This window comes from Mercenaria mercenaria, chromosome 1 (genome assembly GCF_021730395.1).
Source record: "Mercenaria mercenaria strain notata chromosome 1, MADL_Memer_1, whole genome shotgun sequence".
Classification (NCBI taxonomy): Eukaryota; Metazoa; Mollusca; class Bivalvia; order Venerida; family Veneridae; genus Mercenaria; species Mercenaria mercenaria.
The window spans coordinates 34,674,216-34,690,249 of record NC_069361.1 but is presented as its reverse complement, the minus strand read 5'-3'; the positions used below and the strand labels follow the sequence as shown (position 1 = coordinate 34,690,249).

General features: G+C 33.1%; 1 protein-coding gene and 1 long non-coding RNA gene across 2 annotated transcripts in view; one reads left to right on the top strand and one right to left on the bottom strand.

Moving 5' to 3' along the window:
* The window catches only part of LOC123542287 (uncharacterized), a 33,114-nt gene extending 19,947 nt beyond the window's left edge, over nucleotides 1-13,167 (top strand). Inside the window, exons 6-8 of the mRNA XM_045328066.2 lie at nucleotides 9,761-10,049; nucleotides 10,997-11,134; nucleotides 11,604-13,167. Coding sequence (XP_045184001.2) covers nucleotides 9,761-10,049; nucleotides 10,997-11,134; nucleotides 11,604-11,695 — 519 coding nt within the window. The 3' untranslated portion in view covers nucleotides 11,696-13,167. The remainder of the gene's footprint in view (nucleotides 1-9,760; nucleotides 10,050-10,996; nucleotides 11,135-11,603) is intronic.
* LOC123549382 (uncharacterized) lies at nucleotides 1,197-7,497 on the bottom strand. Its single transcript, XR_008371078.1, has 4 exons — nucleotides 6,110-7,497; nucleotides 3,684-3,776; nucleotides 3,398-3,481; nucleotides 1,197-2,359 (listed from the first exon to the last, which is right to left on the bottom strand). It is a non-coding gene; the product is annotated as an uncharacterized LOC123549382 (long non-coding RNA).
* Nucleotides 13,168-16,034: the final 2,867 nt, after the last annotated feature.

Here is a 16,034-nt window from a genome sequence, read left to right as displayed (position 1 = left end):
AGCGTAAAAAGTTTCAAGAATAATCGTTTTATATAGTAGCAACAAAGGGAAGTTAAGTTTTGATTTTGTAAGTCCACAAAAAACTCCTTACCAGAAGAGGTACCTTAAAATACTCCTAAAATTTGAAAGTCTTTATCTTATATTGCATTAAAGTAGTATTCAGAGAGCGAAGATTGCAAAAAAGTTCAAGTACAAAAGGGGCATAATTCTATCAAAAACACAATTAGAGTTATGGGGTATGTAGCCACACATGCAGATGATCATAAATAAATACTTTTAATTTCAAGTCATTATCTTTTAAAATACCAAAGATATGTCTATAAACAAAGCTTTCGGAAAATAACATGAAAATAATTCTAAGTATAACTCCTTGGTGACCTTGACCTTGGGTATAATGGGCCCAGCCCTTACACATACTTTGTTTATATGCTGGACAAAGTTGAACTTACAGTATGATATAAGCAAAAGTAACAAAGATATGACAGAAAAACAAAGGTTGCCGAAAAACTTTAACCTTAAAAATAACCTAAGTGTAAGACCTTGGTGACCTTGACCTTGGGTATAATGGGCCCAGCCCTGCACATACTTTGTTTGTATACTGGACAATGTTTATGTAAAGTTACAGTAAGATTAAGCAACAGTAACAAACATTTGACTGAAAAACAAAGGTTGCCAAAAACCTTTAACCAAGAAGGGTAACGCCGACGCCGACGCCGGGGCGAGTAGTATATCCCCCCTATTCTCCGAATAGTGAAGCTAAAAATGGTCTTGATTTCTCCCTACGGTCAATTATAAAAAGTTGTCTATATATTGTTTATAGTGACAACAAAGAGAAGTTAATCTGAAAAAAATCTAAGTCCACACAAAAGTACTTATCAGGTAGCCTTACGTCAAAATACATCAAAAATTGGATATAACATGCGTGTTGTTACTGTTGTACTACAGAAAAGTAGTCCCAATTTTCTCCTAGGGCTAATATTAACCCATACCTTGCTGAATTTCTATAATGAACTTGTCCATTTTTCAATTTGGACAGTACCATTAACTGTTAAACGGGATGCTTACCACAAATATACTGAATGAATGGCGAACAGTGCTGAGCATCATCAGACTGCATGGATGTGCAGGCTGATCATGATCTACACTGGTCGCAAAGACAGAATAAATCATGTTCAGCATGATAAGGGTTAATAGAATAGAACATTACAGTAATAGCTATTAATAGTAACAGCAAAGGATTAGGGGCCTGGTTCTTACTCATGACACACCATCTCATGATGATGAACATTTTTGCCATTGTACATCAAAATCCCTCCATGCATGAACAAGAAATGCTACGGACAAAGTCATTTTTGTATCTGACCTTTGGCCTCCAAGTGTGACCTTCGAGCTAGGGGTCTTGGTCTTGGGCATGACACCTGGTTTCATTATGGTGAACATTTATGCCAAGTTATCTAAAAGTCCCTTCATGGATCGCAGAGTTATTGACCAGACACCAAAAAGACTATTAACCTTTGACCTCTAAGCGTGACCTTGACCTTGGAGCAAGGGTTTGGGTCTTGCGCATAACACGTTGTCTCTTTATGGTGAACATTTATGCCGAGTAATTCCAAAATCCCTTAATGTATGGCAGTTATTGACCAGACAGAAACAGACCCTTTTAACCTTTGACATCTAAGTGTAACCTTGACTTAGGAGCTAGTGGTCTGGGTCTAGCAAATTTACATTGAAACATCCAGAAACATTTTCTATAAAACAAGTATGAAAGTTTTACACTTTTTCTACAAGACTATTTTATAAAGTTGAAATTTTTATGTAGAACTATGCTCAGAGAAGTTGAAGATTAATCAAAGTCCACACTTTTAACTTCCATATTCATAATATCATTAACAGTTGTGAGGATAAAAAGTATTTTTTAAATTATTAAAAAGCAAGTTCTTCATTCATGACAATTATTTCTTTTTCCCTAATTCTTGATATTTCTTCTCTGATTCCCCCAATGTGTTTGGAAATAAGATTAAACCTTTTGTATTATCCCTGTAGCCATGTTGCAATTTTTATTCAAAATTATGCTCACAAAATTGGAAAAGAAATGTTGCACTGGACACATATTTTCCAGAAGAGTACACCTTTCTTAACTTTCTTATGCAATTAGCAATTGTTAGATTTCAATGTATTTTGCAAATTATTCTTAGGCAGTTCTTCATATATGATGCATATGATGCATACTTTTCTTTCTCTCTAATACTTTCTCTGATTCTGGAAATATGGTTGTACATTCTGCACATGTATGATCAATCAAATAGTTCAGTTTTTGTTGACCAGTGCTTTAAACAATTGTGGCCCTTCAGATAATCATCTGAAATGGAAAAATTTAGCCATTTTTACACTAGTATAAACTTAACATGTTTTATATGTTCATAAAACACAAAATTTTAGAATATAAAATCTTACAATTATAATATTATCAGTCTGACAGACATTATCAAGAAAATGTCATTAAGAAGTGGAAAAACAGTACCTTACATAAGTAATAAAGACTAAGAAATACAGCTTTGAATTCAAACAGATGATATATATTTGTCTGTATGTCTTCATGCATTGCATTTTAACTAACACTATATATAGGCACATGATCACTTCATGTCCATAATGTATACTAAATTTCTTATGAATTGTTTGAAACTGTGAGTAGGCATACACAATGTACAAGTGTATTTGTGATATTTTAAAGGACATCACTCAATAAAAAGTAACCTGAAATGAAGTCTTGCAATATGTGCATGCCTACTTCATGTTGATAATTTCATATCAACTTACTTTTGCACTGTGACACAGTATGAAAACTGTAGGAGGAGATGAAATATAATTCTTATAATATAAAAAGGGGCATAACACTCCAAATTTAGATTTTAGGCTAAAATAGATAAAGGCCTTAATTTACATTTAAGGTAAAAGTGTATTACAAGTTTCAAGGGCATTGGATAGAAAGTGGGGGAGGAGCTGAGTACATAAAGAACAAAAGAAAAGAAACTGTAACTCTTTCATTTAATTCAAGATTCTAAAAGGACCATCACTTTAGAAAACTGTCATCAGATGTAAAATCCACTATAGTATGTGTATAATTCTGCTGCTTGGCCATGAATTATACCATGATCCATTTGAATATGATGGAATCTGCAGAAAGAGAGTTTTAATGCAAAAGGTATGAAGGAAGCTACGATATGACAATTTGAAAAAGAAAAAGACATAATAACTGAAGAAACAAATAATCAAATTTGATAGTCCTGACAATATGTGCCTGTCCACTTCATGCTGATGTACCAAGTTTCATTTGAACTGATAAATAGTAATTGCATAAAAAATTTAATAAATGCAGCTCTAAACTATCCTGTACCTTTTGATGTCTACTGTTCATAGCCTAGCCAAAGCTCCAGAACTGGCTGCATTGAGGCATTTTGTTCACCATATCATACTGTAACTAAAAAAAAGCCCAACATGTACATTTATATATACATAAATTTTTCTTTCACAATTAACTGTGATTTCTCTATAAATTTCTGACACTTCACATTAAAAACAATTTAAAAGTACAATGTACATAATTCTTAAATCAGTTATTATAGTTTGTAAAATAAATGCTGAATGCCATATCTATTTTCAAAACACTTTTAAACACCTACCTGTATAAAATGGTGTGTAAATTGGCAGTCTTCTTCTTGGCAATTTTAGCATTCATTGTCCCATTATTTCTTTGAATAAATTTATATCTTCATCTGAAATAAGTATAGTATAGTATAGTATAGTATAGTATAGTATAGTATAGTATAAAAAAATATGAGGAAATATATTGGTGGTTTTCAAAATAATGAAGCAAAAGTGTGACATAGGGGTTGGAAATTCAAACCTATTTCTTTTAATGGTCACCTATTTTTTATGATAGCAAATAATTCAAATTTCAAGGAAATATACAACTTTGGGAAAGTGTTGAGAAATACCAATCAGATAATATTTTGAACAGCCTTCAGTTCATAAGTTCAGAGAATTTCCAGTAAGATTGGTTATAAATATTGCAGTGTTTTATGACAAGGAAATATGTATAACAGTAAATGTTTTTCAACATATATGAATAGGTGTTTGTGTATAGTTTGAAACTTATTTAATAAATGTTTGTGGACTTTGGTTTTTAAAATCACCCTTTCTGCACAAATCTGACATAAAAATAAAATTTTACCTAGAAAAGTTGTTGCTGAATGAAAAATAATTAACATATTATTATAAAACTTATTTTTTTTTCTCACATTTTGCAGGTTTATAAACCACATTCCAAATTTCAAAAATGTCTGGTGATTTTTAAGAGATACACAGGGGACACATACTAAAAATCAGTGTAATATTCATTAAGTATTAGTTTTTCTGTTCAAAACAAGATTAATGGTGATCATCTTAAGACAAAAGTCTATTGAACAATTACTTTATTCCACAAAATAACTACAAAACTGAAAATTTTCACAACACAAACATGAAAATTCAGCAACATGTAATGCTTTAAATGAAAAATAAGTGACTTTAAACACAATTAACACATTGAAATCATTTAGTTTACATGCACTGCTTATTCAGAGTAGAAAAATGACAAAATGCCATGCATGGTAAAATGGAATGGTAAAATTCATACATCTTTATAATGCTACTAATTTTAAGAAGATGCACAGGGGACAAATGGCAGCAAAATATATATTCATGGAATATGTTCATAGTAAGTAAAATGCTTTCAACTACACAATACTAGCTACTGAATATTTACATATGTAGGTAAACTTTAATTAAAATTGATGTTTCCACTTTTAAATCTGAAAACTTGAGAAAAATGCAAAAAATAAAATTTAAATTGTCCTGGGATTCTTATATAATGCTTAATTATCAAGTAATGCCTGCATTTAACTTACACACTACTAAGAATATAGAACTGCCACAACATATTACAGTATAAATGCTATGATAACTGATGAATGTCAAAAAAAAGGTGCACAGGGGACATCACTTTGGCTTAATATGTGAAGCTGAAAGCTGCTTTTGTAACCATTGTAACTTCCATTTAGAGGGAAATAAAGTAAAAACCCATTTTATTTAAAGAATACTTACAAAGGACATTTTTGGGTGTAAAGACATATATGAAGATTCTGAGAAAGTTGATTTATAAAACAATAAAATCATAAGGTGTCTTCAAAGCTGTAAGGATAAAGATCTTAGGAAAACGTTATGACTTAAGAAAAGTAATGGGGTTATGAAATTGTAGTGTTCAACTTTTAAATGTATCACTATTTCTTTTATGAAGGGGCTTCCATCACAAGACATGAACTATTGGTAAGAATAAAATGTAGTTAATGAAAAAAAAGTATTTTGTTTTAAATGTGCAGAGTTTAGATTTCATAAGAAAAGACAAAGCTGTAACAATTAAGTTTGGTTTGAAAAAGTAAAACACAGTTGAAAAATATCCTTCATGCAAAATGTCACACTTTTGGTGCAGAGGGGACAACATTAGCTATATAATTTAACATAACTTTAAAAATGCTTGAGCCATTCATCTGAAATTGCACACATTTCTTGAATACATTGACTTGGATATGATTTGTCCCAAAACACATTCTAAAACTGAACTGAATTAAAGTAAGGTGAAAAAGAAGAAAAAGCTTCATTATTTTGAAAACCACCCATATAAGGAAATCAGCATTATATATGGAATCTTGACAAGTGTGGATTAATGTATCTTAAAACTACTCATGTAGCTTCATTTCTTTATGCTGATTCTTTAGGTCTACAGCACAGCTGATTTATGAAGTTGAACAATTCATGCATGCCATGTAAAATAAATAATTATGATACTATTTATTAATCACATCTTGCTGTAATATAGGCCTACTGTATGTTATTTCATTCCGTTGTATAAATGTATAAATTTGTTGATATTTTGGTGCATGATCAAGCTTCATTCAGACCCTTGACCTTGTCAGCTATGCAGAGGTGTCCTTTCTTTGGCTTACTTATAGACACTGTTCTTTTTTTTACAAAATTATTGTAGAATATATATAGAACAATTGACATTTACCTAGTTGTACTGTTGGTCGACATTATGTATTCCTGTTGAACAAGAAATGTCAATGTGAATGCCCAGCACAGGTTCAGAAAGTTTGCAAATGACATTGTTTCCATGGTGCAGGTATTCTTTCATCTGAAACAAACACATGACGGATTAAATGCACAGTAGACCTTGATTCTAATTAATGTTACTTTAAAAATATTGATTGTTTTTGCCGGATGATTCAGCACGTCCGATCAGACATATTTTATGGCATAAATGCAGAGTCTATGTTCAAATTATGTCAATTCGAATGCAAAAAGTACATCAACGTTTTTTTTTTCTATGACAATGATCAATTCTGTCTATTCTGATCGATTCACTATCTATGAAACAATGCGTTAATTCTGCATCGACTGTATTTCAAGATCTGAGAATGATTTGTTGTTGATCTACCAATGGATCTAATGATAATCTATGGTGGCAGTGATACAAGCATGCATATGCTATGTTCTCCGCCCAAAAATAGGCAAATCATTCTCAGATCTTGAAATAGAGTCGACTGATAATCAACCTTACTTCGAACTCGTTGCAAAAATAATTAATTTATATAAATCTATATAACTTTGCACTTACCATTGTTCCTAGTCCCAGAACAACTCGACCTGTCAAAATATGTAAACATGAGGGAGGCCTTTTGACAGGACAGTCACGTAAACTTCCGAAGGAAATAGTTCAAATTTATTCCAGTTACTTCCATATGCGATATTATCGTGAATTATAATTATATGCATAATGTATCGCATATAGATTTAAGCATAAATTTAATGTTTGTGAATCCTGTGCTTTAACTGTTTTCACGTTAAGCGCCGAAAACCATGAAATCCATAAGGCCATGTGCTCAGCCTGATCACATTTCTACGCACTAACGCATTTTTGTGTGAAAAAATATGCTGAAATTTACATTTTATTCTGTCAATTACTTTGTGACTGCAACCGTGTCTAAAAATAAAATTGACACATCTGACTTTTATGTGTATTGCCCTTGTAATGATATTATGGATTTTTGTCATAGATACGCATGTTTATCTCAAATTAGTTGTGAAATGATGATGTCTGCATGAAAAAAAAAGAAAATAAAAATTATCTGAAATTATCGACTATAAAAGGCACTTTCATCAAATTTATTTAAAAATTGATTGCTCGCAGGAAGTAGATATATTATCTAGGTACGTTTTGGTCACAGTTTTAGGCAGAATAATGCTTGAATGTAGCAGCTGTCGATTTTGAAAAAATATGACCACCTAAAAACATTTTTTTCTGTCTTCTGTCCGGATTTTCAGGTACAAGTTGGCATTTGTTTTTCAAGATATATACTTCAAAGGAGAGCTAAATCATTTTCAATAGGCATTTCATTCATCAAATTATGTAATTCTTCAGTAAAAATTCGCATAAATGGTTGTAAAGACAAGCACTAAAATGTCGATATTTTGGCTATAGAATGTACCTTAAAAAAGAACACTTTAGATGTTGAGACGTGTTCTGCAGCTGTTCTTTATTGAGAGGATAAATACTCTGTAATAGTAAAATCAAACATAACACTAGCGGTTGACTTTAAACTAATGTTGTCTCACCAGAGTTTTCATTTAACAAAGCTCGGACTATGTATAAATATTATTATGATCATAAATCACCTTTAATCTGCTTCAGAATATTACGGAAAAGCACTATATAGCTAGTGCCAGGTGTATGTTATTTATAAACTCGAAGTTTCGAGTAAAAAAGTCAAAATTTAGAGTCACTAAGTCGAAATTTCGAGTTATTAAGTCGAAATTTCGAGTTACGTATCAACCGGAAGTTCTAGTTACTAAGTACAATAGTTTACGTTGATGAATAGGTCCTGGACAAGATTAGGTACCTGGTGTATCCACCGGGTAGCCCTACAGGGTCATATAATTACGATAACCGGGCATCGTTTGCTCATAAAATGTCACTATTTAAAGAGAATTCCTATAGTTTTTTTCCTTTCATAGAATTTTTTTTAAATTCACATATATGATAGGAAAATTTGTGCTGAAAACAATGAACAAATAAAAACAATAGGTCACCAGGCTTGTTTTTGTGAAAAATTGTTTTGAACACACCTACTGTTGCTGAAACTGCCAGCGATTTTTCAACATTTTCATAATTTTCTGCTTTTTTATAAATACCAACCAAAATATACATCAAGACAGCACAATACGGTTTTTTTCTTTTTACAGATTTTATTATATACTAAGTTGATATCATAGGCATATTTGTAATACTCTATCATTACAATAATGGGTACAAATGAAAAAAAATATTGTTACATATTTACTTTTGTGAATCTTTTTCTATGAAAAATACCCATAGTGAAGAATATTTTTTTAAATTTTGAAAAAACTCTTTCATAGAATTTTTTCCTGTTTTTCTTGTGTATAGATAATTGTATTGTGAGCATAAAAATGGCAAAAAATGTATGGGTCACCAGGCTAAATTTTATGTTAAGACCGCTAGAACACAACACCTGTTCGGATGGAAATAGTGCGAAGCTGGCCAAATTGATTACATGTATGTCTGCTAAAAGTTAAAAAAAGTTTTAAAAATTCTTAATTCTTTCTATAATTGAATACTAAATAATCTGAAAGGTGATATTGTCTTATCAGTACTAAGTCAATTATCTTACATTATATGAACAACACCGTCTTTGTACTAAAATGCGATGTGAAAACACAACCACAAAAATAGCAAGATACCTGTCAGGTATGATACCTGTCAATACAACATAAACCAGTATCAACATCTGATTACTGATAAAACTTATCAAAAATGTTATTTCATTCAAGATTCCTCATATTTAAGTTTGTCTGTCACATGTTTCAACAAATGTTGACTTCAGTTCAGTTTTCCATAGAAAGTGTTGGCTGCGCAGAAAGATGCGCATAAAAAACTATAGGAATTCCTTTTAAACCATATTTAAGTCTGGAAGGTTTTCGACATAGTTTGAGCCCATACTCTACATGAACGTGTAGTTATGAGTCTGACCAAGATCGGGTAGATTTTGAGGAGAGGTCATAGAAGGTGACCGGGAAGTAGTCAAACCTAGAATATTCCACTATTTTGACCATATCTGGAAGGTTTTCGATCTAGTTCAAGCCCCTAGCACCTGAACATACTATACAAGTAAATGAATGTATATATCCTGGATACAGTTTGAAATCTGGAGTAGCTCTAGAGGCTATGGTAGGTCATACATTGATGTATGGTAGTATATGTTCACGTCCCTACATGTTGGGTACAATATTTGGATGTATAGATAGGTGTTTCCACTTCTAAAAGTCAAAAGTCGTCCATTACATTTTTTGGCCTTTGACAGGCGGACAGACGTTCAGATTTTGCGGATAAAGGATACGAAGTCGAAATTTGTTGTCATTAACTCGAAATTTCGAATTACTTTACTCGAAATTTCGAGTAAGTAACCCAAAATTTCGAGTTAGTGACTCGAATTGTCGAGTAAGTATCTCGAAATTTCGAGTTAATACATTAAACGCACCAGGCACTAATGCTTTACGCTACATCCTTATTTAGATTAACGACTGTTAATATCTTATTTATTCACAAGTTTTAAAATATATTGCATATGTAAATGTTGCAATTCAGTTCCAGCAATATTTTCCCGGTACAATGCAAAGTGTAGCATCGGATGGCTTCGAGGGAGATTTCTTGACCTTAATATATCGTAAAACTCCAGATTCCGCTCTTGCTGAAAATTTCAAACAGTCGTGGGAGGCACAAGGACGGCAGGAATTCGAAATTGAATCGTTTGCGCTACCAGTTGAAGAGGGATTACCATCTGGAATAAAACTCAAACTCTTTGGACATTTCCTGAGAAGTGATCACACTAATTTTTGGAGAGCCAATATTCCTGCGATATTCATTACTGATTCAGGTGATGTTTTGTTCTAACATAATTGAGCCGCGCCATGAGAAAACCAACATAGTGTGTTTGCGACCAGCATGGATCCAGACCAGCCGGCACATCCGTGCAATAGGTCAGGATCCATGCTGTTCGCTATTGGTTTCTCTCATTGCCATAGGCTTTGAAAGGGAACAGCATGTATCCTGACCAGACTGCGCGGATGCGCAGGCTGGTCTGGATCCATGCTGGTCACAAGGCCACTAGGTTGATTTTCTCATGGCACGACTCATATGTTTGTTATCGCTTAAAACGTCTGTTGGAAAGAGAAATTTTAATACGGGCATCATAACTAAAGCTCTCCAGTGCCATGATTCGATGACAGAAAATGTCGTCTTAGAAGTAATGCTTTAGGCATTAACCTCAACGATAGAGAGTAAACAGTAGGTATACTGAAGCTTTGCAGTCTTCATTAAGTTGTCAGAGGAACCCCTTTTTTAATTCATGTATCAAATTCTACCTTAAATTATTGTTAGTTACGCATATTTGCAGAAATTGTATTGAATAAATCAACTTTTTCTGATTAGCAATAATACCGTCTGTCAGTGACGTCATTGTACTTTTTTCATTATTATTTTGTACAGTGTTGTCTTATCTGTCACAACGTGTAGACTAGTAACACTTCTCAAGTAAAAGGTCTGCTGGGCAAGGGTATGTGTACAGTAAATATGAGACAGGCTAAAAGTGAACTAGTCTAAAACCAGTGTAACCCTGTAAATTGTTACTTTAACGTTCCAGGCTGTTCCCAATAAGGAAATGTATCTTTAACACAATATTAACCAGGAGGAAACATTTGGGTGTCATGTTCTGCAAACTTACAGCTTATTTTTATGATTTACATGCAATACATATAGATGTAGAGTGAAACAAACAAAAATTTTAAGTAATACCGGTAATGCAAACAACAAATTGCATTTCAGCTGACTTCCGCGGGGATATGATACATTGTTATCATAATCACTGTGATAACATAGAAGTGATGTTAACAGACGACAATTTACGATTTCTCGCAAAAACAGCGGATTCTTTGGCAAGAACAGTCAATGATCTGGCAAAAGGTATGTGGCACATTTTTCTCTTTCCTATTTGTATCTCATTTATTATACATTAATGTTAAGTGTATGAGTTAGTTCTTATTTTGACATAAAAATATGTCATGTTCGGCAATGATTGTTCCAAGTTAAACTGCAAGTTTAAGCGATTAACGAAAGTAAGAAAATCATCTAAATAAGACGGAATATATTTAACCGGAAGTTCTAGTATCGTCTGTAATGATTTTCCAATATATGCTATTTCATCTAGATAACTCAAAATACTTGAAATTTGTAATATAATTGCTGCTTGTTTTAGAATTACATTATTAATCATTTAGGATTACAGGAAAAGCCTGACTGTGTAGTAAATCTTCTCTTTTATTTGCTTTTGACTTAACGCTACTACTGATATAAGCAAATCTCTCTTATTTAAACTGATGCTGTCATTGAGACGTAATAAAACTGTTGTATTAATTTATGTTTTGTTTTTCAGTCTTAGAGACAAGTGGCAAGGGATCGAGTAGCCCATGCATAGTAACTACTGCTGTATCTATCATAATTTTTGTAATATTCCTCCAGTTGTAATATGGAACATGGATAACGTACAAGACAGTTTTGTTTCGAAAGTTGTTTTCTGTTGTTTTTTTTAAATGTGTAAAAAACCTTTAAGATTGTTCATTGGCTTCTTAGAATTCAACGATTTAAAGCAACACGTAAAATAACCGCACTCGTTAGTATGTTGCGCTTGATGCGCATGCTATTCAGCTCATCTGTTTGCTTAAATCAAATTTTAAAAGTACCTCCAGTGAAAATACAACATGTATCATTCATAAATTCAACACAAATAAGACTTAGTGTAGATTACTAGTATCATTTGTTAAACATTCCAACAAATCCATAGCTTGACAATGTTTACCAAATTCTGATTAGCCACTGCGATAAATTTGTGTTACAATCATAAAATTCCTTTCCCTGTTTTTATTTTACGTTAATACGACCACTAAACGACATGAAGTTCTTTCGAAAAAGATTTCTCTCCGAAAAAGTAATTTTCAGTAAATTAGATATTAAAATAAACTGGATAGAGGAGTGGCTTAAATAAGTATATCAATTGAATACGTAAATATTCTAAGGACAGGTCTTTTGAACATAAGCTGTGTCAAAAAGCCGCTGTTTTATGGAAAATGATTTTTTTAAGAAGAAAAAAAAGAGCAAACCCATTTTGCATAATAAGTATGTTCACAAGAAATTTTGGAAACATTTGCACAACATATTAATTCATATAAGGTCAGTACAGAAAAAATGGGAGGTAAATCGAAGTGTTTATCGTACCAATAATTGGAATTTTATCTGGAACAACTTATATACCTAATGCACTAAATTAAATCAAACTGTCTTTGCACAACGTGAAATTGATACATCTATATTGTAACTGTAAAAAGGTTGGTCCTGTTTTGGAGAAATATTTAGAAATTGGTACTGGAGATCTAGACATACCAAAAAGGGCACGAGTATATAATCAATTGGGATTTACATATAAAGATTCAAATCTACTTGATACAATTATTTTTCTAAACAAAATTGCATATGTGGAAGTATGGTAATGAAGTTAAATTTCGAAACAGTGTTTTCCAATAAAACCGTTCGGGGAGGACTCGTAAAAAAACCTGTAGATTTGTATTGAAATAATGAAGTGCATAAAGGGAAACAACTCGAAGATGATATTGATCCTTTGTGTTGACAGAAATATCTTGCAGACTTCTAAGCTAAAACGTGTATAATGATAAGATGTTTCAAAGTTAATCGTTTCGCTTTCACTAAATCGACAGGCCAGGGGATGATTTCAAATAGTCGTGTGGGAGTTGTTAATCTCTAATGTGCGTTATTGATTATTATGTTCTGAAACATTTAGATACGAGTTTGTTTAAAGATAACATGTCTAGATCTGATTTGATTTGTATGCTTCACACGTAAAATGAATATTTATGCATGTCCATTTTTAACTGTTGAAATGTTATAATAGTTTTATTGAAAATAAACAAAGAACAAAAAAAAACGTTATAAATTGATAGATTTGGGTTTAGAAAAGAATCTATATGAGTAAACATTATTTAGCTGCTGTATTTTCTATGTAGTTGTCTTTATTTGTCTATTCGAATGTCTAATTAGTACTGTGCTTTAATGATCACTTGAAAAATACGCCTATTGTTTTGATTCTAAAAATAGAAAATATGCATAAGGTTTTCTTTTATACGCCCGTCTGAAAGACGGGGCGAATAATAAGAACGCCCTTGGCGGGCTAGACTTACAAAGTCTGTTGATACCAAATGATCTGTAATAATATTAGTTTCTTCATACTGACACTGATATTTTCTCAGAAAAACATTTTCTCTCTAGGCTCATCTCGTTAGAGACAGAGGCAAGAGATATTGTAAATTTTTTCAGAAAGTGGTATCAGAGAGGATTGATTTTATGGCCAGTGCTTTACATTTTATGACTCTAACGACTGATGCCAGTCTAGTAAAAATGAATATTTATGCATGTTCATTTTTAACTGTTGAAACGTTATAATAGTTTTATTGAAAATAAACAAACAAACAAACAAACGTTATAAATTGATAGATTTGGGTTTAGAAAAGAATTTATATGAGTAAACATTATTTAGCTGCTGTATTTTCTATATAGTTGTCTTTATTTGTCTATTCGAATGTCTAATTAGTACTGTGCTTTTATGATCACTTGAAAAATACGCCTATTGTTTTGATTCTAAAAATAGAAAATATGCATAAGGTTTTCTTTTATACGCCCGTCTGAAAGACGGGGCGAATAAAAAGAATGCCCTTGGCGGGCGAGCGGGAGGCGTTAACAAACTTTTTGTAAAGAATTTCTTCTTCATGAATGGAGAGATTTTAATGTTACTTGGCACGAATGTTCACCATAATAAGATGGAGCGTCATGTGCAAGAAACAGGTCCCTAGATATAAGGTCAAGAGCACACTTAGAGGTCAAAGGTAAGATACAAGAATGCCAACTTTGCCGGAGCATTTCTTCTTTATGCATGGAGGGATTTTAATTTAACTTAGGACAATTGTTCACCATAATGAGACGGAGTGTCATGCACAATAGCCAGGTCACTTGGTCTAAGGTCAATGTCACACTTAGAGGCTAAAGGTCAGATACAAAAATGACTTTGCCAGGAGCATTTCTTCTTCATGTATGGAGGGATTTTGATGTAACTTTGCACACATGTTCATCATCATAAGGCTATTGTCAAGCGCAAGAAATAGGTCCCTAGATCTAATATAAAGGTCACAATTAGACGCCAACTTTCAAATTCAAGAATGATATCGTCCGGAGCATTTCCTCTTTATGCATGGATGGATTTTTAGCTCACCTGTCACAAAGTGACAAGGTGAGCTTTTGTGATCGCGCGGTGTCCGTCGTCCGTCGTCCGTCCGTCCGTGCGTCCGTAAACTTTTGCTTGTGACCACTCTAGAGGTCACATTTTTCATGGGATCTTTATGAAAGTTGGTCAGAATGTTCATCTTGATGATATCTAGGTCAAGTTTGAAACTGGGTCACGTGCCTTCAAAAAGTAGGTCAGTAGGTCTAAAAATAGAACAACCTTGTGACCTCTCTAGAGGCCATAAATTTCACAAGATCTTCATGAAAGTTGGTCAGAACGTTTACCTTGAAGATATCTAGGTCAAGTTCGCAACTGGGTCACGTGCGGTCAAAAACTAGGTCAGTAGGTCTAAAAATAGAAAAACCTTGTGACCTCTCTAGAGGCCATATATTTCACAAGATCTTCATGAAAATTGGTCAGAACGTTTACCTTCATGATATCTAGATCAAGTTTGAAACTGGGTCACGTGCCATCAAAAACTAGGTCAGTAGGTCTAAAAATAGAAAAACCTTGTGACCTCTCTAGAGGCCATATATTACACAAGATCTTCATGAAAATTGGTCAGAACGTTCACCTTGATGATATCTAGGTCAAATTTGAAACTGGGTCACGTGCCTTTAAAATCTAGGTCAGTAGGTCAAATAATAAAAAAACCTTGTGACCTCTCTAAAGGCCATATTTTTCATGGGATCTGTATGAAAGTTGGTCTGAATGTTCATCTTCATGATATCTAGGTCAAGTTCAAAACTGGGTTATGTGCGGTCAAAAACTAGGTCAGTAGGTCTAAAAATAGAAAAACCTTGTGACCTCTCTAGAGGCCATATATTTCACAAGATCTTCATGAAAATTGGTCAGAATGTTCACCTTAATGACATCTAGGTCAAGTTCGAAACTGGGTCACGTGCCATCAAAAACTAGGTCAGTAGGTCTAAAAATAGAAAAACCTTGTGACCTCTCTAGAGGCCATATATTACATAAGATCTTCATGAAAATTGTTCAGAACGTTCACCTTCATGATATCAAGATCAGATTCGAAACTGGGTCACATGCCATCAAAATCTAAGTCAGTAGGTCAAATAATAGAAAAAATTTGTGACCTCTCTAAAGGCCATATTTTTCAATGGATCTGTATGAAAGTTGGTCTGAGTGTTCATATTGATGATATGTAGGTCAAGTTCAAAACTGGGTCACATGCGGTCAAAAACTAGGTCAGTAGGTCTAAAAATAGAACAACCTTGTGACCTCTCTAGAGGCCAAATGTTTCACAAGATCTTCATGAAAATTGGTCAGAATGTTCACCTTGATGATATCTAGGTCAAGTTCGAAACTGGGTCACGTGCCATCAAAAACTAGGTCAGTAGGTCAAATAATAGAAAAACCTTGTGACCTCTCTACAGGCCATATTTTTCATGGGATCTGTATGAAAGTTGGTCTGAATGTTCATCTTGATGATATCTAGGTCAAGTTCGGAACAGGGTCATGTGCGGTCAAAAACTAGGTCAGTAGGTCTAAAAATAG